At 59.1% G+C, this 24,823-nt stretch overlaps 1 protein-coding gene across 1 annotated transcript in view; it reads left to right on the top strand.

Annotated features, from left to right (window-relative positions):
• Nucleotides 1-618: 618 nt before the first annotated feature.
• The window catches only part of LOC125441038, a 40,629-nt gene continuing 16,424 nt past the window's right edge, over nucleotides 619-24,823 (top strand). Inside the window, exons 1-5 of the mRNA XM_048511313.1 lie at nucleotides 619-739; nucleotides 1,126-1,353; nucleotides 2,857-2,914; nucleotides 6,294-6,351; nucleotides 10,199-15,087. Coding sequence (XP_048367270.1) covers nucleotides 619-739; nucleotides 1,126-1,353; nucleotides 2,857-2,914; nucleotides 6,294-6,351; nucleotides 10,199-15,087 — 5,354 coding nt within the window. The remainder of the gene's footprint in view (nucleotides 740-1,125; nucleotides 1,354-2,856; nucleotides 2,915-6,293; nucleotides 6,352-10,198; nucleotides 15,088-24,823) is intronic.

Genomic DNA, 24,823 nt, shown 5'->3' on the forward strand with positions numbered 1-24,823 from the left:
ATGCAATCTTGGGATGAATCAACACAGGCATAACATAAAATCCAAATCATCAGACGTCACCGTCCCGCCGTACACTGCATTGGTCAGGCCTCACTTGTAGTCCTGTGTGCGGTTCTAGAGGCCTCACTTCAAAATGGATGTGGGCAGAATGGAGTGGGTGCAGAGGATGGTGACGAAGATAATCGGGGTGAAGACTATGAGGAGAGGCTGGGAGACTTGGAGATATTCAATCTGGAGAAGGAGGTTGAGGTGGCATTGGTGTGGGGGGGGGGGTGTCGTCCGTTGCCAACTCCTGGGGAGGGCGGGGGAGGGCTGGAGATCTCTCAGCATTGCAGTGGTTCTCCAGGCTCTATAAATGGCTAATTTCCGTATTATTTACTTATTTAAAACATCAATTCCGCTTCTGCTGCAGAAAAAGGACAGACGGACGGCTGGTATGAAAGGCTCCTCCAATCTCCCTGCAGTTCCGCGCCCACAGTTGGCAACCACAGTCTGGACCCTCCTCGCCTCAGAAGTGCGGGGGGGGTGGGAGCCGGCCAGAGGAGGCCTTCGACAGTGGGGGAGGGTCCTGTGTGTGGGATTTTGCACGGGGGGGCCTTGGCCAGCCTGTCCCGGGCCATGATCTCCCGAGTGCCCTCCCAGCTCAGCACCGCTGTCCGGGCAGAAGGCTTGGCCAGCCTGTCCCGCTCAAGGACTCCCGAGTGCCCCTCCCAGCTCAGCACCGCCGTCCGGGCAGAAGGCGCGGGGGCAGGGCCTGCCGGGGGGGGGCGCAGCGCCCGCCCCCCCCCCACGTCGATGACAAAGTCTGACCCCCCCCCCCATCCTTTCCAGAAATAAAGGCGACAGGAAGAAGCCGCGCTAATTCTGGGCGACCTCCGGCTATTATCGCCAGTCAGGCCGGTCCCCCCCACCCCCACCCCCGGCTTTGAGGGCACCGCCCTGGGGGGGGGCAGGAGGAACCCGGTGGGGGGGGCGAGAGGTGCCGCGCGCACAACGGCTGGCTAGGAGGGGGGACGGCAGAAGGCGCGGGGGGAGAGGGGGTGCATCTTTTTAAGGATGGGGCATTTGGGGGGGGGGGTCCTGCTGTCGGCCAAGCAGCAGCAGCCAGGCCCGCCCCCCGGGGAGGGTCCCCCGCTGTGGCCGAGCCCTGGACTGCCCCGGCCGGCGGGGGGGGGGGGGCTCCTGTCCTGGGGGCGGGGCCGGCAGAGCTCCGTGACGCCAAAAAGCCCCGCGGTGACGTCAGGCGGCCGGCGGGGGTCCCGGGCGGGGGCGGAGTGTGGCCAGGAGCGGGAAGCCAGCCCCCAGCGCCCCCGGCCACACGCTCCCTCGCCGCCGGCATGGGCAAGAGGAAAGGTGAGCCTCCCTGGTCCGACGCAGCCTACCCGAGACCTCCTCCCCCCCGCGCACGGAAGCGCCGGCTGGGCTGGGGACCTGGGGTCGCCTTCTTGGGAGGGGGCGCCGCGTAGAGTTGGAAGGCGGAGCTCTGAGAAGGACCCCCCCCCCCGCGAAAAGGGGGCTGGAGGGGCTAGCTCAGCGGCCAGATCCGGCTGCCCCGGGGAACCTGCGCTAGCCGGTGGCCGAGGGGGGGCTCCTTGCCCAGTCCCAGGGGGAGAGGAAGACGGCCCTTCGGAACCGGCCAGCCTGGGCTCTGGGGGGGCTGGTCAGCCGGGGGGGGGGGGTCAGGCCAGGTGGCCCCTGGCGAGGGCCTCGGTCGGAATGTGAGGAAGGGCCTCCCATCTCTGTGGGTGCTGCAGGCCAGGTGGGGCTGCCAGTGTCCAGGTGGGCCCCAGGGGTCACCCCCAGACAACAGAGGTCAGCTCCCCCAGTCAAAAAAAACTGCTTTGGAGGACGGACTCCTGGGCAAGGGACCCCCTTGAGGTCCCTCTCCACCTCAGGCGCTGTCCACCATTCAGGTGAGGGCCTGGAGCCAGAGGCGGAGCAGCGGGAACTGTGCCCAGGCTCCGCGCCCTGTGCCCCTGCCGCAACACCGTTCGCCCCTGTCCCACCCCAGCCACGCTTCCACCGCTGCTCCACCCGGGGCACTAGGCCCCATTGGCGCTACACCACTGCCTGGAGCAGTGAGGCCCACACCTTGTCGTGCCCCCCCCCCCGCCCCAGGTTCCATAAATCCGTCCCCAGAGCCCCCTACCCTACAAAAAGCAGTATTCAGAATACCCTGTTTCCCTGAATATAAGACATCCCCGGAAAATAAGACATAGTAGAGGTTTTGCTGAAGTGCTAAATATAAAACAATCCCCCCGAAAGTAAGACGTGGCAAAGTTTTTGTTTGGAAGCATGCCTGACGAACAGAATACAGAAATATAAGACATCCCCTGAAAATAAGACATAACGCATCTTTGGGAGCAAAAATTAATATAAGACACTGTCTTATATTCGGGGAAACACGGTAGCAGTTTGCACCATCCACTAAGCAAGAGAACAATAAAATTCAGCACCGTAACAATTATTCAAAATCCAATTCAAACTTTTTTAGTGTAATGTATTCAACAAACTGATCCAGTGATACCCGCTTTGGAAAGTCTGATAGTTGTTACGAATCTTACACACCACCTTGAGTAACTGCTTCACTGTCTCTTGGAGGGAAGTCGGATGACCGCACTTAGACCACTTTCTGACAAATACGAGCACCCTGGCGCTCCGTCTCCGCCCTGGCAGGCGGCACTGCGCTCTTCTGCCTTCTGGGGGCTCTGCCCAGCTGGGCCTGTGGACAGGAGACTCTATTCCACCGAGGAGACAACTCGAATCAAGAGCCCGTTTCTCAGGCATCCGTGAGCAGGTACTCCTGAGAGGAATGGGCAAAGATGCACCTTCAAAAGACCTTTCTCTGTTTTTTAGGAACCTGGAGAAAATTTTTTTGCTGTGCTGGCCCACCAGAAACTCAGTCTTCAACTCAGTAAGTTTCCGTTCCTTTTCCCCAGTCCACCTGCCCCATTATTATATTTCGTGACTATTGAACCTCAGTCACATGAAGGCCCTAACCTGCAGGCCCGCTCTGAGATTGAGGCCCTGGGCAAAATGCCACACGTGCAAGTCCACTCGCTCCCTGCACACAGGCCCGTGACTTGTGGAACAACTTAAACTGGGGCTTTTTAACTGCATGGTGGGGCTGAAGTGGGGTCTCCTCACATTTCTCTGTTTACAGGTGAGGAGATAGCCCATCCCTTTGTGCAATATTTTAAGGCCTCAATGGGCAATTTAGTAATTGCGTGTGTGTGTGTGTGTGTGTGTGTGTGTGTGTGTGTGTGTGTGTGTGTGTGTGTGTGTGTGTGTGTGTGTGTGTGTTTGTGTGTCAGTGCCATCAAGTCACAGCTGACTTATTATGACCTGTAGGATTTCCAAGGCAAGAGATGTTCAGAGGTGTTTGCCACTGCTTTCCTCTGGGTGGGCTGAGAGAGTTCTGAGAGAACTGTGACTGCCCAGCAGACTTCATGTAGAAGCACGCGGAATCGAACCCAGTTCTCGAGATTAGAGTCCACCTCTCTTAACCACTGCACCACACTGCTTCTCTAATGGAAGCTGATTTCATGAGCAAGGTTTGCAATGAAGTTTTGTTCCAGGAACTTTTAAATAATGTTAGCACATTCGGTCTGTTGTGTCGTGTCCTTCCCCTTTAAATGGCTAGCAGGGCGGGATTCAGCTTCTCTTCCCTGGGAGTAAGTACAAATTGAAATTCTGTCAGTGGAGAGATGAATCTGTCCCCATATTTTGCATGAGATTTTTGGGAAAGGGATGTGTGTGTGACAAATTACAGATTTTTGTACCTTAGCATCAATTTGTGTACCCTGATCCACTTGGCAATGACTCACTCCTAGCCAGTCTGGGCACAAACGCGGCTTGGGGGTGAGGCGCATGATGCCTAGAAATGCTGCCTCAGTGGCAGTGAAGCCCATCAGGGCCAGAGGAAGGGGCTCTTTTGGGAAGCGAGTGGGGGTGGGGGGTGGGGAGTCTGATCCTGAGTGCATTCAGGCTTTGTTCCTGTCGTTCTCCCTCCCAGATCGTCAACGTCCTGTTTGCCTGCTCTGTTTTGTGGAGATCTCCTGGGATGTTTGCACGGCAGACATTGCAGCCGCCTGCCTTCTACTGAATAAAGGACATCTTCGAACTCAGCTCTTCTTGGCAATCTTGGCAATCTATAGTTTTCCATTAAAAATAAATTTAGAGGATGTATCTTTGAAGTTTCACAGACTTGGTCTGAGGATTAGCATGGATTCTCACATTGAGTCTGTGAAGCTGCGAAGGCCCGTCCTCTGACATTTTTAAACAACAAAACCTGTATGTTGCTGAAATCTGCCAGAAGAGCAGAGTCCAGCAGTGTCCTTTATTCAGTAAAAAGGCAGGCGGCCGCAATGCCTGCAGTGCCAACGTCCCAGGAGATCTTCACAAACTGGCAGGTGCGACAGAGCAGGCGAGCATCAGATTGTCAGCGGGGGTGGGGGTGGGAGTGAAAGTGAGCTCCTCTTGCCAGTTTCCTTCACTCAAATAGTCTTTCTTTTGCTCTCAACAGACATACAATACTGATTTAAACAGATCCTGTCTCACTGCTGCGCCCACCAACAATAGCACCCATATTGTTTAGATTCTAAACTTTAGAATAACGGACTTTACTTCTAGTATAATGGTACAATCAGCATTAAATCTACTTATCAGGACATCTAATTCTCTGGATACTTAAATCCATGTTAGAGCCATGAACAGGCAAGACAGGCCTGTCTAAAAAGGGGGGGGGGGAATCACTGCAAGATGTGGGGGGGGGGCAGATAAAAGCTGGGCAGGTAGGTGGGAAGGAGCAAAAGAAATAGGGAAGGCTGAGAAAGTGGGCTTCTAAGGAGGAAGGAAAGAGGAAATAGTGTGGGGAAGGGCTTGGGGGGATAGTGAGGTGCCCCCCCGCTCCACAAGTCCCCGCATCTCTGCGGTCCAGAGATAAGCTGTAGTTACTGGAGAACTCTGGGCCACACCTTTAGGTTGGCAACCCTACTGCTAGTCTGTTTGGTGTGTTTAGACCTTTCATCATAGTGGCTTAACCTGATTTATTTAAAACTTTGGATTCCAGTGCCGGATAACCCTGATCTTAAAAGGGTTAGGAACCTGGGTGTTAGGTCTCGGAACCTTAAGCCAATAAACAGACTTTTTTAGTATCAATCAGCAGTGTTTATTGATGAGGTGTTCAAGCACCACACTTGTTTCCTAAGGAAACTGGCATTTGTAGACCCATATATCCCTTAACAAATCCCCCCTCCCAACTTCCCAGAGGCAGCCTCTGGAACCGAGACTGCCCCAAGGTCAGCAACAGATAGCAGAGGAGCCATCTGGTCTCCTGCCCATAACAAGATAACAGTTGTAACTCTTTTCTCACGGGACAGGAGATGCAGGGAATGCCTAGTTTACTACGAAGCATTCAAAGCCATACAGCATAGATCAAGGAAAGAATGCACAGATGGCAGTGGTAACATATAGCAGGCTGGTTAGATATATCAAAAAGGCATTACTTGGTATCTGGCAGTTACATGGTTTACTCAGATACGCATCCCACTGACACAGGGCTGGACTAAATGTCTGTCTTTCTGCAACATACTTGAGGGTCATGAAAACTGGGCCACAATCTCAATTTCTAGTTGTACATGCATTTTTTGATAAATATTACCAGGCAGCGGCAGAGAGAGGAAAATGTAATTTATTGTTGAATGTAATTTATATACAGTAGAAAATGCATATAAATGGGCAGCTGGTCATCTTACCCATTTGCAGGGTAGCATCTTTGCTAATTCCAAATTCTTTAGTAAACAAAAGGAAGTTATTTAGGCAGAAACACTCACCATATGCTCTCGTTTTAAGTTAAACTTTACAAAGCTGAAAGTGTATTCTTAAGCACAGTATAACACACTAATCAGGTCTGAATCACAGCTCATGCCACGGAAGCTTGCCGGGTGACGTTGAGCCAGCCACACTCTCTCAGCCCAACCTACCTCACAGGGTAGTTGTGAGGATAAAATGGAGGAGATGAGAATTCTGTAAGCCACCTTGTGTCCCAGTTGGGGAGAAAAGTGGGATCTAAATGAAGTAAACAAAATGAGTGATTCAAAAGCAGAATTGCTGGTGCTTTCGTATTTCATTATAACCTGTTATAACCTATTCTCTTCAGTCTTTTTCCCAATGAATTTTTGTCTTCTCACAGTCCTACTTTTAATACATGAAATCCCTGATGCACCTAATGTTTCAGTTGCCATTTCCAACTCTCACCGACTCTAAAAGTATTTGTTATCTCTATATTGCAGCATTAATATCAGTGGATCTGATCACGTGAAACCTCTGCTGGAGCCAGAGCTAGAGCAGGTAATACAGGCCTGAGTGGGGTGAGGGGGCGTAGATAGGATGTGTGGGGAGCGGGGTATTTTGTCAGTTAACTGAATGTGGTTTGAAAAATTGCTTGGTATTTGTGGTGTGAAAACTTATCTCACTCTTGCTTCTGATAGAAGATTTTTTGAAGTTTTTCATTGTTTCAGAAATCTGCAAGATCTGTTTGATTAGTAGTAAAAGTGGGAGAAAAGAAATATGTGTGGTGTCATGAAGATGATGTCTTACCCTACCAACAGCTGTTGCAGAAACGCTTGTGTCTTCATAGCCTTTACTCTACATATCGTTTATGAGGCAATAACTGGTTTTCAAATAGTTCTGCGGCTTCTTGAAATCTTTACAGAGTTTCCTGAAAAACCAGTATCACTATCTGAAAGAAGAAGAAGAAGAAGAGTTTGGATTTATATCCCCCCTTTCTCTCCTGCAGGAGACTCAAAGGGGCTTACAATCTCCTTGCCCTTCCCCCCTCACAACAAACGCCCTGTGAGGTGGGTGGGGCTGAGAGAGCTCCGAAAAGCTGTGACTAGCTCAAGGTCACCCAGCTGGCGTGTGTGGGAGTGCACAGGCTAATCTGAATTCCCCAGAGAAGCCTCCACAGGTCAAGCAGCAGAGCAGGGAATCAAACCCGGTTCCTCCAGATTAGAATGCACCTGCTCTTAACCACTGCGCCACTGCTGCTGTGTGTTTCCTGCTGCTGAGGGTTGTCAGCTCCATGTTAGGAAATACCTGGAGATTTGGGGAGTAGACCCTGAATTAGAGAGGATTTGGGGAGGAGAGGGGACTTCAATGGAGATCACTTATAATTTGGAGAAATCTCCAGCCACCACCTGGAGGTTGGCAGCCCAACTATCATCCCACCTCCTGACTGTAAGGAATCAGCAAAGTCCAGGCCAACAGTAACCTTAATAGTTCTTTATTGATCTGGCAATCATGATCTTCTACAGACAATGCGAATTCTGACCAGACTCTCCCAAGCAGCCGCTTTTTACGGACTGGCGTTTTCCCACGGAAACCCCAACCCAAACAATCCTTCTTTCCCATCCTACTATTCCCACCAAAGACAGATTTACACAGAACAGTAGCAAGCACACAGCTAGGCAAAGCAAGAGATAAAGACGGGTCTGGGCACGACGCCCAGAAGCAGGAATGTAGATCCAAGGTTGAAGAGGGCTTCTAGCAAACCGAACCAACCTTACACTGACCCCTTCAGCACTCCTTCCTTGTTTCTTTCTCTCTCAGTCCTCCTACATCCCATTTCCATCCCCTGCCTTTCCACTGTCCTTTGTGGCTTTTTGTGTCTGTTCCCCTTTCTTGACCCCCCCCCCAAGAATCTCTGTCTTTTCTCCTGCTACTCCTCCAGAAGGCTGTGAGGTGGAATCACAGAATCATAGAGTTGGAAGAGTCCAAATCCCTGCAATCCAAGCACTCCCGACAGATGGTCATCCAGCCTCTCTTTAAAAACCTCCAAAGAAGGAGATTCCATCACTCTCCTAGTGCATTCCACTGTCGAACAGCCCTGACTGTCAGGAAGTTCTTCCTGATGTTTAGGTGGAATCTTTTTTCCTGCACCGTGAATCCGTGGCTCCGTGTCCCAGACTCTGTGGAGCAGCAGAAAACAAGCCTGCTCCCTCTTCAGCATGACATCTGTTGAGGAAATTGCTTCCCTGTTTGGAAAATTAGCAGAGTGAAATAAGAGACCAAGAGACTTTTGCTGTGATTATAAAAAGAAGATAAAACTTTATTTAACTAAATCAGGGTAAGGATACATGGAGTTTAAAAAACAATAAATCCTTACTATTCTAGCACAAACTAAGTTGCAGGGCACGCGGCCTAGGCATTCACCTTCAAGGTGAATTAATGTTACAGGTACAAAAGGAAAAACTCGAGTGCTCTCTGGCCCTGTGCTCTGTTGGAGTGAGACAAAGAAGATCAATTAACTTTATAACCTCTGACCCACATGCTTTGTCTCACACAGGTGATGTCAGATTAACTGCCCAATGGCCTAATCAATGAACAAGACATTGGCCTCACTAGCTAATTAACATTCACACAGTTAACCCCTTCTTGTCAGGATTGTGACAGACACTTGCAATTCCTAACAACATCCCTTCAGATATTTCAACATGGCTATCATATCACCCCTTAACCTTCTTTTCCCCAGACTAAATATACCCAGCTCCCTAAGTCTCCCCTCATAGGGCGTGAACCTTTTACCATTTTGGTCACCCTCCTCTGGACCCTTTCTAGCTTGTCAACATCCTTCTTAAATTGTGCCCAGAGCTGGACACAGTATTCCAGGTGAGATCTGTCCTCTGGGGGATTAGCTACCCCTCCTACTTTGGCGTCATCTGCAAATTTGATTCCCACGCTGTCAGGATGGGAGGGGGAGCTTTCTGGAGTGGCTTTCGCTTTTGCGGATGCAACGCTATCTACCCAGTCTGGCATTGGAGTTCTGCTGCTGGGATGGGCCTCCAGGCTGGACTGTTCCCTCGTGGGGGTGGGGAGGGTGCTTTCTATATTGTCAACTGCTTGGCGCCTTTTCGCCAGAAACGTCTTCCTTTGTTCCTTTCACGTCTGTCAATAAAATCCTTGAAAACTGGCAAGTGGTTTGTTGTCCATCATCCAAGTCGTTGATAAAAATCTTGAATAGCACTGGGCCCAGGACAAAACCCTGTGGCACCCACCAGTCACTTCTCTCCAGGGTGAAGATGAGCCACTGATGAGCACCCTTTGAGTTCGATCAGACAACCAATTACAAATCCATCTAACAGTTGTATTGCCTAGTCCACAGTAGGAATGGCTACAGCAGGTGCCTTTTCATCCTGCCCTGGGTTCCACATGGTCACTTTGATACCAAAATACATGCATAGTTGAAGATTGCTGAGTCCTGCTGTGTCTTCTCCCCTAGTTCTGCAAAACACACACAGTCTTGGGTAATAATTGTTGGTAGAGGCAAAGGTAGTCCCCTGTGCAAGCGCTGGGTCATGACTGACTCCCAGGGTAACATCACATCACAATGATTACTGGGCAGACTGCCTTGACGGGGTGGTTTGCCATTGCCTTCCCCAGCCATTTACAAGATGGATACTAATTTTACTGACATTGGAAGGATGGAAGACTGAGTCGGCCTCGAGCCAGCTACCTGAAACCAATAGAAGTCAAACTCAGATTGTGAGCAGAGCTTTGACTACAGTACCGCAGTACCACTCTGGGCCAGATCTATTTTGGAGTAAGCTACTGAATGATAACCCGATGTAATAATTGATACACCAAAAACCCCTTCTTTCTCAGCGCAGGTAGAAATGGAGCCTGGGATCTCTTGGGAGCCCTTTGTCAGTTGCTCAGCTGGGCTCCATTGCTCAGTCGGCTGTCAGCTGGGGGGGGGGGGGTCTGGATGCACTGCCTGGCCCAGCCCTGAGGCAGAGGGGTGAGCAAGTTCTTAACACACATCCAGGTGGTGGCAGTCACAACCAGAAACATATCCTCTCGAAGAATATGGGGACTTTGGTGACAGAGCTTTGTTAGAGATTCTGGAGAGAGGTCCCCCAGAGAGGAAGCAGCTGGTTGAGGCTGTGGTGTAGATATATATGAAGGCTGCAGCTTAGCCCAGTGTTCATTGCTGAATGAGCAAACAAGCCTATTCCCAAAAGAATACTAATTGTTATTTAATTTGATATTCTTCCCCTCACTCCATTTATGAACTTCATCATTCATTTTATACACAATTCTGGGTTATGGCACCCAGTTAATGTTAATTTGACGTTAAAGGAGAAAGTCAACTTGAGAAGTCAAGTGTTATTTACACAGCCTTCTCCCTCCCCAACAGGAAGATGAAGACTTGTACATTGAGGCTGAAATGCAAACGTCTAACGTGGAAATCCCAGAAGGAAATCGGTGGCGGTGGTCGCGACTGCATCATGAAGTTGAGGTGCAAACATCTCTTGCCACATTGCCTGTTGAGGAGATCGAGTCAGACACAGAGATGGATGCTCAGATGCAAACCTCGTTTCTGAGTTTACCAAGGGAAGTTGAGGCTGAGGCACAAACTTCCTTTCTACCCTTACAGAGTCCAGCCCCATTTGAAACTGAGGCCCAAGTACGAGCTTCATTGACAAAACTGTTAAGAGAATCAAGTGTTGAAGCTCAAGTGCAGACATCACTTTTTTCTTTGCCTGGAGAAAGGGAGGCCCAGGTGCAGACATCACTTTTTTCTTTGCCTGGAGAAAGGGGGGCCCAGGTGCAAACCTCATTTTTTCCCTTCCCTGAAAGACAGTCTGTAATCTCAATCCAGGTACCGCCATCCTATATAGAAGTATTAGAAAAAATAGCTTCTTTACCAATGTTAGCTGAGGCCCAGGTACAGACTTCAAATCTTGAAATGTCTCCTTCAGAAACAGATGTCCAAATACAGACTTCATTTTCAGATTATATATCTGAAAAGGAAGAGACATCATCCATTGAAGCTGAGCAACGAAGCAACAAATCACCTTCTCAGTATTCAGAGATGGACTACAACACATCATATCCTGTATACATCAGTGCTGAGGCACAAACATTACCTGTGGAAATACCCCCTGGAAACGACTGGCGTTCTGCCCGACTAAAAGCTGCTGCCCAAGTACAAACATCAAATATTTTGCTGGAAAATCCAGCTTCCCTAACTGAAGGTGAGATGCGAGTGCAACTTTCAAAGGTCAAGCTAGAAAAATCAGAGATGCTGGTGGAGGAGTTGGGGGCCCCTCTTGCCACGACAGAGAAGTTTTATCCATCCCAACTGACTGAAATTGGCAAACAGATGTCTGGCGCTGAGATTCTGGAAGAGGAGAAGCGGAGTTTGTCACAGCACTCTAATGTGCAGGTCCAGCCAATAACTCTTGAACTCCTCAAGAAGCTTTCTTTGCTATCCCAGATTGAGATGCTGGAATCGACTTCCCGCACTGAATTGCTGAAGAAGGTTTCCTCGCTGTCAGTGACTGAGCCGCACGTGCAAACTCCGAGTTACGAATTACAGAGGAAACCTTCTTGTTTGTCAGATTCTGCAACTCAAGGCCAGGTTCTAAGTGTTGAGCTTCTGAAACAGCGTCTTTCTTCAGCACCAGTTGTGGCATCCTCAGATCACGAGCCAGCAGGGAAGCTCCAGCTCCTGTTCCCTGCGGAAGACGTCCAGGCGCCAGCCTCTGACCTGGAACTCACGAAGAAGCTGCATCCCTCCTCCTCCTCACACATGGAGTCCCAGGGAAGGGCTTCAGATGCTGATCTGCGTAAGTACTCTTCCTTGTCTCTGATTGAGGCCATGGATGGAAATCAGGAGGAGATAACAGAAGGGAGGGAGTATCTTATTACACCTCAACTACTGGAAGCTCAGATCCGCAAGTGGTACCACGAATTTCCAGAAATGCAAACAGCCTCTCAGGCTCCAGTCCAAAGGGAACCTCTTTTATCACCAACAGTTGACAGCGAGGTACAAACATCATCTATTGAAACACCAGAGGGAAACAGATGGCGGGCATCACGCCTACAAGCTGATGCTGGGATGCAGACCTCGGGGTTTGAGTCCTCAGTGGAAGAAGTTAAATCTGGCCATCAGTTATTGAACAAGATGCAGTCACAAACTTCCCTGCTTGAAATATGGCAAGCAAGAGACTTAACTGATGCCCAGGTAGAGACTTCTGGCTTGGGTTTAACCAGAACTAAGGTGGAATCCCCTCCTCCATTGGTAATTGACAGTCATGTACAGACATCGTTGTTCAATATTTGGAAGGCAAACACAAAAGCTGATGCTCAAACACAGACTTCAGTAACTGAGTTGCCAAAGCAGGCCCTCGAGTCTCCTCCCACTCAACATATTGATAGACCAGCACAGACCTCCTTTCTTGAAATAAGCGAAGCAAAAAAAGCAGACGGTGTGCAGCAGACGGCTTGTGCATTCCCGGAGCCCAAAGAAGGGGATTCTCCATTGCAAACTGACCGGGAGGTGCAGATGTCTTGTCCAGATGTGAGGAAGGGAAAAGAAAAAACGGATGTACTGGTACAAACTTCCTTACTTGGAATCCCAAATGCACAAGAAGAGCCTCTTTGGTCATTGCAAACTGATGCCGTGGTGCAGACCTCTGATGTTGAAATCCCTGTGGGAAGCAAGTGGCGTGCATCACGGTTGCATGCCGATGCTCAGCTGCAGACCTCAATGCTGGATATGAAAAAGGCAGAATTAGAGCCCCCCCCACTATCACAAATGGACACCCAAGTGCAAACCTCCCTCCTTGAAGTATGTGAGACGAAAGATCCAAGGAATGGTTGGGCCCAAACCTCTAGGATGGATATGCCAAAATCCTTGGAAGAACCTTGTCCCACCGGACAACCTGAAAATGTAGTGCAATCTTCCACAGCTGAAACAGCTGAACCTTCACCTCCATCTCAAACCAACACTGAAGTACAAACCTCTCTCCTTGACTTATGGAAGACGAAAGATCCAAGGGATGCTTGGGCCCAAACCTCTAGGATGGAAATGTCAAAATCCTTGGAAGAACCTCGTCCCACCGGACAACCTGAAAATGTAGTGCAATCTTTTACAGCTGAAACAGCTGAACCTTCACCTCCATATCAAACCAACACAGAAGTACAAACCTCCCTCCTTGACTTATGGAAGACAAAAGATCCAAGGGATGCTTGGGCCCAAACCTCTAGGATGGAAATGTCAAAATCCTTGGAAGAACCTCGTCCCACCGGACAACCTGAAAATGTAGTGCAATCTTCCACAGCTGAAACAGCTGAACCTTCACCTCCATCTCAAACCAACACTGAAGTACAAACCTCCCTCCTTGACTTATGGAAGACGAAAGATCCAAGGGATGCTTGGGCCCAAACCTCTAGGATGGATATGCCAAAATCCTTGGAAGAACCTCGTCCCACCGGACAACCTGAAAATGTAGTGCAATCTTCTACATCTGAAACAGCTGAACCTTCACCTCCATCTCAAATCAACACTGAAGTACAAACCTCCCTCCTTGACTTATGGAAGACGAAAGATCCAAGGGATGTTTGGGCCCAAACCTCTAGGATGGATATGCCAAAATCCTTGGAAGAACCTTGTCCCCCCGCACAACCTGAAAATGTAGTGCAGTCTTCTACATCTGAATCTTCGCCTCCATCTCAAATCAACACTAAAGTGCAAACCTCCCTCCTTGACATGTGGAAGATGAAAGATCTGAGGGATGGTTGGGCCCAAACCTCTAGGATGGATATGCCAAAATCCTTGGAAGAACCTCGTCCCACCGCACAACCTGAAAATGTAGTGCAATCTTCCACAGCTGAAACAGCTGAACCTTCACCTCCATCTCAAATCAACACTGAAGTACAAACCTCCCTCCTTGACTTATGGAAGATGAAAGAAGTAAACAGTTCTCTGGTCCAGACCTCTAGGATGGATATGCCAAAATCCTTGGAAGAACCTCGTCCCACCGCACAACCTGAAAATATAGTGCAGTCTTCTGCATCTGAAACAGCGGAATCTTCACCTCCATCTCAAATTAACACTGAAGTACAAACCTCCCTTCTTGACATATGGAAGACGAAAGAAGTAAGCAGTTCTCTGGCCCAAACCTCTCAAATGGATGCGTTGACATCTGTTGAAGAATCTTCTCTCCCCTTAGAGCCTGAAAATGTAGTGCAGTCTCCTACATTTGAGATTGTTGAATCTTCACCTCCAAGTCAAATCGACACTGAGGTGCAAACTTCCTTCCTTGACATATGGAAGACAAAATCATTAAGCAATTTTCTGGCCCAAACATCTCAGACGGATCTGTCGACATCTGTGGAAGAATCTCCTTTTTCCTCGCAACCTGAAAATGTAGCGCAGTCGCCCACAGTGGAAACAGTTAAGTCTCCTCTCCCATTCCAAGCTGACACTGAGGCACAAACCTCCTTTTTTGACATATGGAAGGCAAAAGAACTAAGTAATGCCCAGATGCAAACTTCTTGGCTGGATTTGCCAAAATCCATGGAAAAACCACTCCTCCAACCACAGTCTGAAAGCCCAATGCAAACAGCCACGTCTGAATCTCCACCCCCAAATCAAATCAAACCTGAGAAGCAAATCTCTTTGCTTGAAATGTGGAAGGCGAGGGAGCTGGTGGAAAGCTCTGGAATTCCAACCTCAAGCCCACCCTCAGCTGACATCCAGGTGCAAAACGCACAGCTTGATATGCAGACCCCGGAAGAGCTGCCCTGTCCTCCGGTGCCATCTTGCAAGAGTGATTTGGCTGATGCCATTCTTCAATTGTCTGTCCCATCACGAACTGCCAGCCCCGTGCCCCTGGCCACACCCGCAGATGTGGAAGCAGCTCTCCGTGCGCAGACAGATCCTCAGCTGCCCACATCTCTGCTTGAAGTGTGGACCAGCAGACAGGAAGCAGAAGTGCAAATGCAAACTGACAACTTTGGCTTATCCTTTGACAAAAATTCACATTTATTTCCAGCAATACTGGAGAGCCAAGAGAAGATAGAACAAATTTGCCAAGTGGAGGGAATGTCAGAACCGCCCATATTTACTGAAGCGCAGGTCCAGACCTCCTTTGTGGAAATCCCCAGGGGCAAGAAGTGGCGCTCGTCTCGCTTATGCGCAGAGGCTCAGGTGCAAACTTCATTTCCTGACCTCCGTTCAAAGGACAGGGTGCCAGCCTTGCAGAAGATGGTCAGTGATCACGTGTCAGCCAAAAGGTAAGCAGGAGAAGAATGCTGGGCCGTCACTTGATGGTGCTGAGGTCATTCTGCTCCAGCGCCGTAAGCTTTCCAAGTGGAGCAGAAACGCCACGTGGCACGTAGGCCGCCAAACGGTCCTTTTCAAGCGGGACGGTTCTCTCCGTGTGGTTTTGCCTTGTTCAGTGCTTTCCTATCGCACCCTTCCTCTGAGGTGGATGGCATGTGGGCGTGGCTAGTGCTGGACCAAGGCCCGTTCTGAATCCCACTCTGTCATGGAGCCTTGCTGGGTGGCCTTGGGCCAGTGACAGGCACTCCGCCCAGCCAACCTCACAGGATTGTTGTGAGGATAAAACAGGGAGGAGAACGATATAAACTGCGAATAAGGAAATAAGGAAAATAAATGAGATGGCCAGACTGAGAGACTGGCTGTTTCAAGGTTGCCCCGATGTTTTCACAGGGGATGATCATGCTGGTCTGTTGTGGCCAAATAAAGCCGAAGACCGGGGGCACCTTCAAAACTAGCCCTGGCAAAGCAACCAGAGAGTCAAAATAGCACATCACGTTTCGCAGCCTAAAATAATCCTTATGAAACAATGGTTAGGATAAAAGCAGATTATAAAACAATTTCAAAAGATCGAGTCGCTTTTGGCCTGATGCCTGAGGAGAGCGGAAACGAGACCCAGAAGGAGGCCTGGGCTGAAGACTGGGAGTGGGGCAGCACTTCAGCTCCCCGACCTCAAGCCTTTGAGCTGGAAAGGAGCCTCCGCAGAGATTGTCCCGTGCCGATCTGTGGGAGGGGCATGTCTGAGAGACGGCCCCTGGCAGCGGCTTGGGTGCTGCCTTTCGGCCCCACTGAATCATCCAGACGTCTACTCAGTTGTGCTGAACATGAGGCCAGTCCCAGAAAGCCAGATCTTTCTCAGGCATCTTATATCTAGGAAGGTTTCCATTAATCTTTCCATGGTAATTCAAGACCTTTAGAATCTCTCATGTGGAAGGAAGAAAGACCAGCCCTCAGAGGAGGCTGCATGCCACGCCCCTGCACAGTCTCCAGCTCTGTGCTTGCCTTCATCCGTCAGGCTAGAGATCTTTGCACCGTTTCTCTGCTGCGTGTGCCTGGATTGTTCACTCTCAATGCAGATAGACAAATGCTCCGGTCTCCAAGGGGAGTGCCCACTGCCCTCTTCATGCACTGCAAAAGTAACCTCTCTGGAGGTGAAACTGATTCTGATTTCCCTGCTGGGGCTTGGGAGGCAGTTCAGTGGCCTCTTGCACACACACTGACAGAGGGCACAGTATCTTTTTTAATTTTAATTAATTTTTTATTTTATTAAATTTAAAACCCGGGGATCTTTTCCAACTAAGGCCAGGCGCAGTTGAACCGGAGGGGTCTGGAGGGAGAAATGGGAGCAGCAGCTACTGAGCCTGAGGACGTGACCCTTCAACATGCATCAGCGAAAGCACAAAGTAGGAAGGGCTTCCTCCTCCCAGAAGACAGGCCTCTGCTCATAGGGTGTGCAGCCATCCCTTTCTGACCTCTGGGAAGCAGCTGTGGCAGGAGTTTGGGGGTTATTGTTTTGAAGCCAAAAAGTTGCAAACTATGTTAGCACAGAGGAAGGACTAAGAAGAAGAGTTGGATTTATATCCCCCCTTTCTCTCCTGTAGGAGACTCAAAGGGGCTTACAGTCTCCTTGCCCTTCCCCCCTCACAACAAACACCCTGTGAGGTGGGTGGGGATGAGAGAGCTCCAAAGAGCTGTGACTAGCCCAAGGTCACCCAGCTGGCGTGTGTGGGAGTGGACAGGCCAATCTGAATTCCCCAGATAAGCCTCCACAGCTCAGGCGGCAGAGCAGGGAATCAACCCTGGTTCCTCCAGATTAGAGTACACCTGCTCTTAACCACTACACCACTGCTCTTCCTAAGCCACTTTCAATTCAGCAGCAGTGCCATACCTGGAAGGATAAAATCCCTTTCTAATTATTTGTCACCATCTGTCCTTACAGAGTTCCAAAAGGGCCCAAGCGAGCCACCCCAGTCTCCGTGCACTTACATGTGAAGATGTCTCCCAAGCGTCGTACTAGCTGTGAAAACAAATAGTGACTACCTGAATGTAAAGAAATAAAAGATTGCAAAATAATACCCCAAGAATCAGAGACTGTTTCTGCAGCTAATTTACATGCGCAGCTTGTAAGAATCAAAGAGGGCTTCCTTCCTTCCTTCCTTCCTTCCTTCCTTCCTTCCTTCCTTCCTTCCTTCCTTCCTTCCTTCCTTCCTTCCTTCCTTCCTTCCTTCCTTCCTTCCTTCCTTCCTTCCTTCCTTCCTTCCTTCCTTCCTTCCTTCCTTCCTTCCTTCCTTCCTTCCTTCCTTCCTTCCTTGTTCATATACATCTTGAAACCCAAGGGATTCCAACGGGCCTCCTCATGTGTGACATTTTTTGAAGGATGACGGAGGCCTGTGGTTTGTCAGTAAAAGGTTCTCAAACATTTCCTTTTTGAAATTTCCCTGCTGGGGGTGGGGGGGGGGGGAGATAAGGAGCAACACAACGCCCGGGGTGTGCATCACAAGCACAAGGGCAGGCCTGTGTTGAAGGCATTGTTTGGAATTGCAAAGAAGTAAAACCTTTCCTTGAAGCACCGTATCGGACCGAAATCCAACTCTTTATTCTTATTTCTAATTCTGTGCTTTGCCTGACTGCATATTGGTGGTAGCTTTTATTAGGACTCTAAGAGCCAGTCTTCTGAGAAACCACGGCCTTGTGCTCATTAGACCTGTTAGAGTGAGTCTGTTCCTGGATTGTTGCCCAAAACATTTTTGCAGGTTGCATCCAACATCTGTTAAAAACAAAGACTGGCATTTCAATAAGTTTGGCATCTTAATCCTGGACACGTATGCCAGGGTATTCCTACGTGACACCAGCAAGGTTTCCTTTGAAAGCCATCATAGTGGAGCTTAAGGATTTTACTGGCCAGGAGAGTTCTGTGGAGGTTGCAAAGACCAGCCATAGCTCAGCTCTGGGGCTCCGTCCCTTTCTCTCTTCAGGCAGGGAAGAGGCTCCCACTGTGGAGGGAAGGGTCACACGCGTCCCTGGGAGGAGGGGGGTCTCCCCAACCCCTTCTTCGTTCTGCAGCCTCAGCTAAGATTGCTCCTGCTGGATGAAGGACAAAAGTTGTCCTTAAGAGAGAACATAAAATCAAACAAACCGTAACAGCAATGGCTAAGATAACTGGTATTTCTATATTAATTTATAACATTTATAGAGATCACTGCTTTTTCAGATGACCCAATCAAAATAAAGTCACTTGAGCAGTTTTATACAAAATGAGCTTGTGAACATCTTACACCAAAAGGTTTATAGAACACACCACGTAAAGCTTGTTGCCAACAAAGATCCAGTGTTAGATAACAATAACATTTAGGCAGAAGCTCAACTGGAAGGTTTTTGAAGTTTTGACAGAAGCAGAGGTTAGTTAACAGCAGAGGTTTTCTTGCATCCAAAAGTTTATAATATATACGCTTGAGACTTGTTTTAAAAATCCCAGAAGTAGATAATAGCAAAAGTTTTGGCAGAAGCTCAATCATGGAGGTTTTTAAAGGTTTTGGCAAAAGCTTAACATTCAGTTAATGGCAGAGGTTTTAACAAGCTATCCAGTGCAGGCTTGTTTACTATATTACTATTATTATTATATTATTAGCAAAGCCCCCTGCAGGAGAGATTGAGTGGAGGAGCAGCCGTCTCCCCCTGCCATGGGGCTTTACACAGAATACAATGACCCCTCTGCTCACAGCCTGACACTCACTTACCCATGGGGGCTGGGGAGGCCTCTGCACGACTTAAGGGGTGGAAGAGGTTGGAAAGGTAGGTGGGAAGGAAAGGATTGGGGGAGGTGGGAAAGGAGTGGGGAGGGGAGAGGGTGAGGATCGGGGTGGGGGAAGGGTTGAGAGTAAGGTGTGGGGTAAGGAGAGGGTAGAATAGGGGAGCCTTGGGGTGGAAGCAAAGGTGGGATCCAACCAGTTCTCACCACTTCTCTAGAAGTGGTTACTAATTTTTTCTGAGTGCCGAGAAGGGGTTACTAAAGCATCCTCCCTGCCCAATAGGGACTGGAGGTGCGTGTGTGCGGCGGCACCACTGTTTGAATCCCACCACCATCGGAATCTGTTATTAAAATTTTTGGATCCCACCACTGGGTGGAAGGATTGGAAGGTGTGGGTGTGGAGGAGGGTGGAAGGATGGCGTGGAGAAAGGGTCCCAAGGTGAGGCTTACTGTGGGGGGAGAGTTGGAAAGGTGAGGTTTGGGAGGGATGAGGGGGGAATGGGCATGGTCCCCCCCCCCCCCCACCCCCCCCCCCCCCCACCCCCCCCCCCCCCCACCCCCCCCCCCCCCCACCCCCCCCCCCCCCCACCCCCCCCCCCCCCCACCCCCCCCCCCCCCCACCCCCCCCCCCCCCCACCCCCCCCCCCCCCCACCCCCCCCCCCCCCCACCCCCCCCCCCCCCCACCCCCCCCCCCCCCCACCCCCCCCCCCCCCCACCCCCCCCCCCCCCCACCCCCCCCCCCCCCCACCCCCCCCCCCCCCCACCCCCCCCCCCCCCCACCCCCCCCCCCCCCCACCCCCCCCCCCCCCCACCCCCCCCCCCCCCCACCCCCCCCCCCCCCCACCCCCCCCCCCCCCCACCCCCCCCCCCCCCCACCCCCCCCCCCCCCCACCCCCCCCCCCCCCCACCCCCCCCCCCCCCCACCCCCCCCCCCCCCCACCCCCCCCCCCCCCCACCCCCCCCCCCCCCCACCCCCCCCCCCCCCCACCCCCCCCCCCCCCCACCCCCCCCCCCCCCCACCCCCCCCCCCCCCCACCCCCCCCCCCCCCCACCCCCCCCCCCCCCCACCCCCCCCCCCCCCCACCCCCCCCCCCCCCCACCCCCCCCCCCCCCCACCCCCCCCCCCCCCCACCCCCCCCCCCCCCCACCCCCCCCCCCCCCCACCCCCCCCCCCCCCCACCCCCCCCCCCCCCCACCCCCCCCCCCCCCCACCCCCCCCCCCCCCCACCCCCCCCCCCCCCCACCCCCCCCCCCCCCCACCCCCCCCCCCCCCCACCCCCCCCCCCCCCCACCCCCCCCCCCCCCCACCCCCCCCCCCCCCCACCCCCCCCCCCCCCCACCCCCCCCCCCCCCCACCCCCCCCCCCCCCCACCCCCCCCCCCCCCCACCCCCCCCCCCCCCCACCCCCCCCCCCCCCCACCCCCCCCCCCCCCCACCCCCCCCCCCCCCCACCCCCCCCCCCCCCCACCCCCCCCCCCCCCCACCCCCCCCCCCCCCCACCCCCCCCCCCCCCCACCCCCCCCCCCCCCCACCCCCCCCCCCCCCCACCCCCCCCCCCCCCCACCCCCCCCCCCCCCCACCCCCCCCCCCCCCCACCCCCCCCCCCCCCCACCCCCCCCCCCCCCCACCCCCCCCCCCCCCCACCCCCCCCCCCCCCCACCCCCCCCCCCCCCCACCCCCCCCCCCCCCCACCCCCCCCCCCCCCCACCCCCCCCCCCCCCCACCCCCCCCCCCCCCCACCCCCCCCCCCCCCCACCCCCCCCCCCCCCCACCCCCCCCCCCCCCCACCCCCCCCCCCCCCCACCCCCCCCCCCCCCCACCCCCCCCCCCCCCCACCCCCCCCCCCCCCCACCCCCCCCCCCCCCCACCCCCCCCCCCCCCCACCCCCCCCCCCCCCCACCCCCCCCCCCCCCCACCCCCCCCCCCCCCCACCCCCCCCCCCCCCCACCCCCCCCCCCCCCCACCCCCCCCCCCCCCCACCCCCCCCCCCCCCCACCCCCCCCCCCCCCCACCCCCCCCCCCCCCCACCCCCCCCCCCCCCCACCCCCCCCCCCCCCCACCCCCCCCCCCCCCCACCCCCCCCCCCCCCCACCCCCCCCCCCCCCCACCCCCCCCCCCCCCCACCCCCCCCCCCCCCCACCCCCCCCCCCCCCCACCCCCCCCCCCCCCCACCCCCCCCCCCCCCCACCCCCCCCCCCCCCCACCCCCCCCCCCCCCCACCCCCCCCCCCCCCCACCCCCCCCCCCCCCCACCCCCCCCCCCCCCCACCCCCCCCCCCCCCCACCCCCCCCCCCCCCCACCCCCCCCCCCCCCCACCCCCCCCCCCCCCCACCCCCCCCCCCCCCCACCCCCCCCCCCCCCCACCCCCCCCCCCCCCCACCCCCCCCCCCCCCCACCCCCCCCCCCCCCCACCCCCCCCCCCCCCCACCCCCCCCCCCCCCCACCCCCCCCCCCCCCCACCCCCCCCCCCCCCCACCCCCCCCCCCCCCCACCCCCCCCCCCCCCCACCCCCCCCCCCCCCCACCCCCCCCCCCCCCCACCCCCCCCCCCCCCCACCCCCCCCCCCCCCCACCCCCCCCCCCCCCCACCCCCCCCCCCCCCCACCCCCCCCCCCCCCCACCCCCCCCCCCCCCCACCCCCCCCCCCCCCCACCCCCCCCCCCCCCCACCCCCCCCCCCCCCCACCCCCCCCCCCCCCCACCCCCCCCCCCCCCCACCCCCCCCCCCCCCCACCCCCCCCCCCCCCCACCCCCCCCCCCCCCCACCCCCCCCCCCCCCCACCCCCCCCCCCCCCCACCCCCCCCCCCCCCCACCCCCCCCCCCCCCCACCCCCCCCCCCCCCCACCCCCCCCCCCCCCCACCCCCCCCCCCCCCCACCCCCCCCCCCCCCCACCCCCCCCCCCCCCCACCCCCCCCCCCCCCCACCCCCCCCCCCCCCCACCCCCCCCCCCCCCCACCCCCCCCCCCCCCCACCCCCCCCCCCCCCCACCCCCCCCCCCCCCCACCCCCCCCCCCCCCCACCCCCCCCCCCCCCCACCCCCCCCCCCCCCCACCCCCCCCCCCCCCCACCCCCCCCCCCCCCCACCCCCCCCCCCCCCCACCCCCCCCCCCCCCCACCCCCCCCCCCCCCCACCCCCCCCCCCCCCCACCCCCCCCCCCCCCCACCCCCCCCCCCCCCCACCCCCCCCCCCCCCCACCCCCCCCCCCCCCCACCCCCCCCCCCCCCCACCCCCCCCCCCCCCCACCCCCCCCCCCCCCCACCCCCCCCCCCCCCCACCCCCCCCCCCCCCCACCCCCCCCCCCCCCCACCCCCCCCCCCCCCCACCCCCCCCCCCCCCCACCCCCCCCCCCCCCCACCCCCCCCCCCCCCCACCCCCCCCCCCCCCCACCCCCCCCCCCCCCCACCCCCCCCCCCCCCCACCCCCCCCCCCCCCCACCCCCCCCCCCCCCCACCCCCCCCCCCCCCCACCCCCCCCCCCCCCCACCCCCCCCCCCCCCCACCCCCCCCCCCCCCCACCCCCCCCCCCCCCCACCCCCCCCCCCCCCCACCCCCCCCCCCCCCCACCCCCCCCCCCCCCCACCCCCCCCCCCCCCCACCCCCCCCCCCCCCCACCCCCCCCCCCCCCCACCCCCCCCCCCCCCCACCCCCCCCCCCCCCCACCCCCCCCCCCCCCCACCCCCCCCCCCCCCCACCCCCCCCCCCCCCCACCCCCCCCCCCCCCCACCCCCCCCCCCCCCCACCCCCCCCCCCCCCCACCCCCCCCCCCCCCCACCCCCCCCCCCCCCCACCCCCCCCCCCCCCCACCCCCCCCCCCCCCCACCCCCCCCCCCCCCCACCCCCCCCCCCCCCCACCCCCCCCCCCCCCCACCCCCCCCCCCCCCCACCCCCCCCCCCCCCCACCCCCCCCCCCCCCCACCCCCCCCCCCCCCCACCCCCCCCCCCCCCCACCCCCCCCCCCCCCCACCCCCCCCCCCCCCCACCCCCCCCCCCCCCCACCCCCCCCCCCCCCCACCCCCCCCCCCCCCCACCCCCCCCCCCCCCCACCCCCCCCCCCCCCCACCCCCCCCCCCCCCCACCCCCCCCCCCCCCCACCCCCCCCCCCCCCCACCCCCCCCCCCCCCCACCCCCCCCCCCCCCCACCCCCCCCCCCCCCCACCCCCCCCCCCCCCCACCCCCCCCCCCCCCCACCCCCCCCCCCCCCCACCCCCCCCCCCCCCCACCCCCCCCCCCCCCCACCCCCCCCCCCCCCCACCCCCCCCCCCCCCCACCCCCCCCCCCCCCCACCCCCCCCCCCCCCCACCCCCCCCCCCCCCCACCCCCCCCCCCCCCCACCCCCCCCCCCCCCCACCCCCCCCCCCCCCCACCCCCCCCCCCCCCCACCCCCCCCCCCCCCCACCCCCCCCCCCCCCCACCCCCCCCCCCCCCCACCCCCCCCCCCCCCCACCCCCCCCCCCCCCCACCCCCCCCCCCCCCCACCCCCCCCCCCCCCCACCCCCCCCCCCCCCCACCCCCCCCCCCCCCCACCCCCCCCCCCCCCCACCCCCCCCCCCCCCCACCCCCCCCCCCCCCCACCCCCCCCCCCCCCCACCCCCCCCCCCCCCCACCCCCCCCCCCCCCCACCCCCCCCCCCCCCCACCCCCCCCCCCCCCCACCCCCCCCCCCCCCCACCCCCCCCCCCCCCCACCCCCCCCCCCCCCCACCCCCCCCCCCCCCCACCCCCCCCCCCCCCCACCCCCCCCCCCCCCCACCCCCCCCCCCCCCCACCCCCCCCCCCCCCCACCCCCCCCCCCCCCCACCCCCCCCCCCCCCCACCCCCCCCCCCCCCCACCCCCCCCCCCCCCCACCCCCCCCCCCCCCCACCCCCCCCCCCCCCCACCCCCCCCCCCCCCCACCCCCCCCCCCCCCCACCCCCCCCCCCCCCCACCCCCCCCCCCCCCCACCCCCCCCCCCCCCCACCCCCCCCCCCCCCCACCCCCCCCCCCCCCCACCCCCCCCCCCCCCCACCCCCCCCCCCCCCCACCCCCCCCCCCCCCCACCCCCCCCCCCCCCCACCCCCCCCCCCCCCCACCCCCCCCCCCCCCCACCCCCCCCCCCCCCCACCCCCCCCCCCCCCCACCCCCCCCCCCCCCCACCCCCCCCCCCCCCCACCCCCCCCCCCCCCCACCCCCCCCCCCCCCCACCCCCCCCCCCCCCCACCCCCCCCCCCCCCCACCCCCCCCCCCCCCCACCCCCCCCCCCCCCCACCCCCCCCCCCCCCCACCCCCCCCCCCCCCCACCCCCCCCCCCCCCCACCCCCCCCCCCCCCCACCCCCCCCCCCCCCCACCCCCCCCCCCCCCCACCCCCCCCCCCCCCCACCCCCCCCCCCCCCCACCCCCCCCCCCCCCCACCCCCCCCCCCCCCCACCCCCCCCCCCCCCCACCCCCCCCCCCCCCCACCCCCCCCCCCCCCCACCCCCCCCCCCCCCCACCCCCCCCCCCCCCCACCCCCCCCCCCCCCCACCCCCCCCCCCCCCCACCCCCCCCCCCCCCCACCCCCCCCCCCCCCCACCCCCCCCCCCCCCCACCCCCCCCCCCCCCCACCCCCCCCCCCCCCCACCCCCCCCCCCCCCCACCCCCCCCCCCCCCCACCCCCCCCCCCCCCCACCCCCCCCCCCCCCCACCCCCCCCCCCCCCCACCCCCCCCCCCCCCCACCCCCCCCCCCCCCCACCCCCCCCCCCCCCCACCCCCCCCCCCCCCCACCCCCCCCCCCCCCCACCCCCCCCCCCCCCCACCCCCCCCCCCCCCCACCCCCCCCCCCCCCCACCCCCCCCCCCCCCCACCCCCCCCCCCCCCCACCCCCCCCCCCCCCCACCCCCCCCCCCCCCCACCCCCCCCCCCCCCCACCCCCCCCCCCCCCCACCCCCCCCCCCCCCCACCCCCCCCCCCCCCCACCCCCCCCCC

The sequence above is a fragment of the Sphaerodactylus townsendi genome, linkage group LG11, assembly GCF_021028975.2.
Source record: "Sphaerodactylus townsendi isolate TG3544 linkage group LG11, MPM_Stown_v2.3, whole genome shotgun sequence".
In the NCBI taxonomy this organism is placed as follows: Eukaryota; Metazoa; Chordata; class Lepidosauria; order Squamata; family Sphaerodactylidae; genus Sphaerodactylus; species Sphaerodactylus townsendi.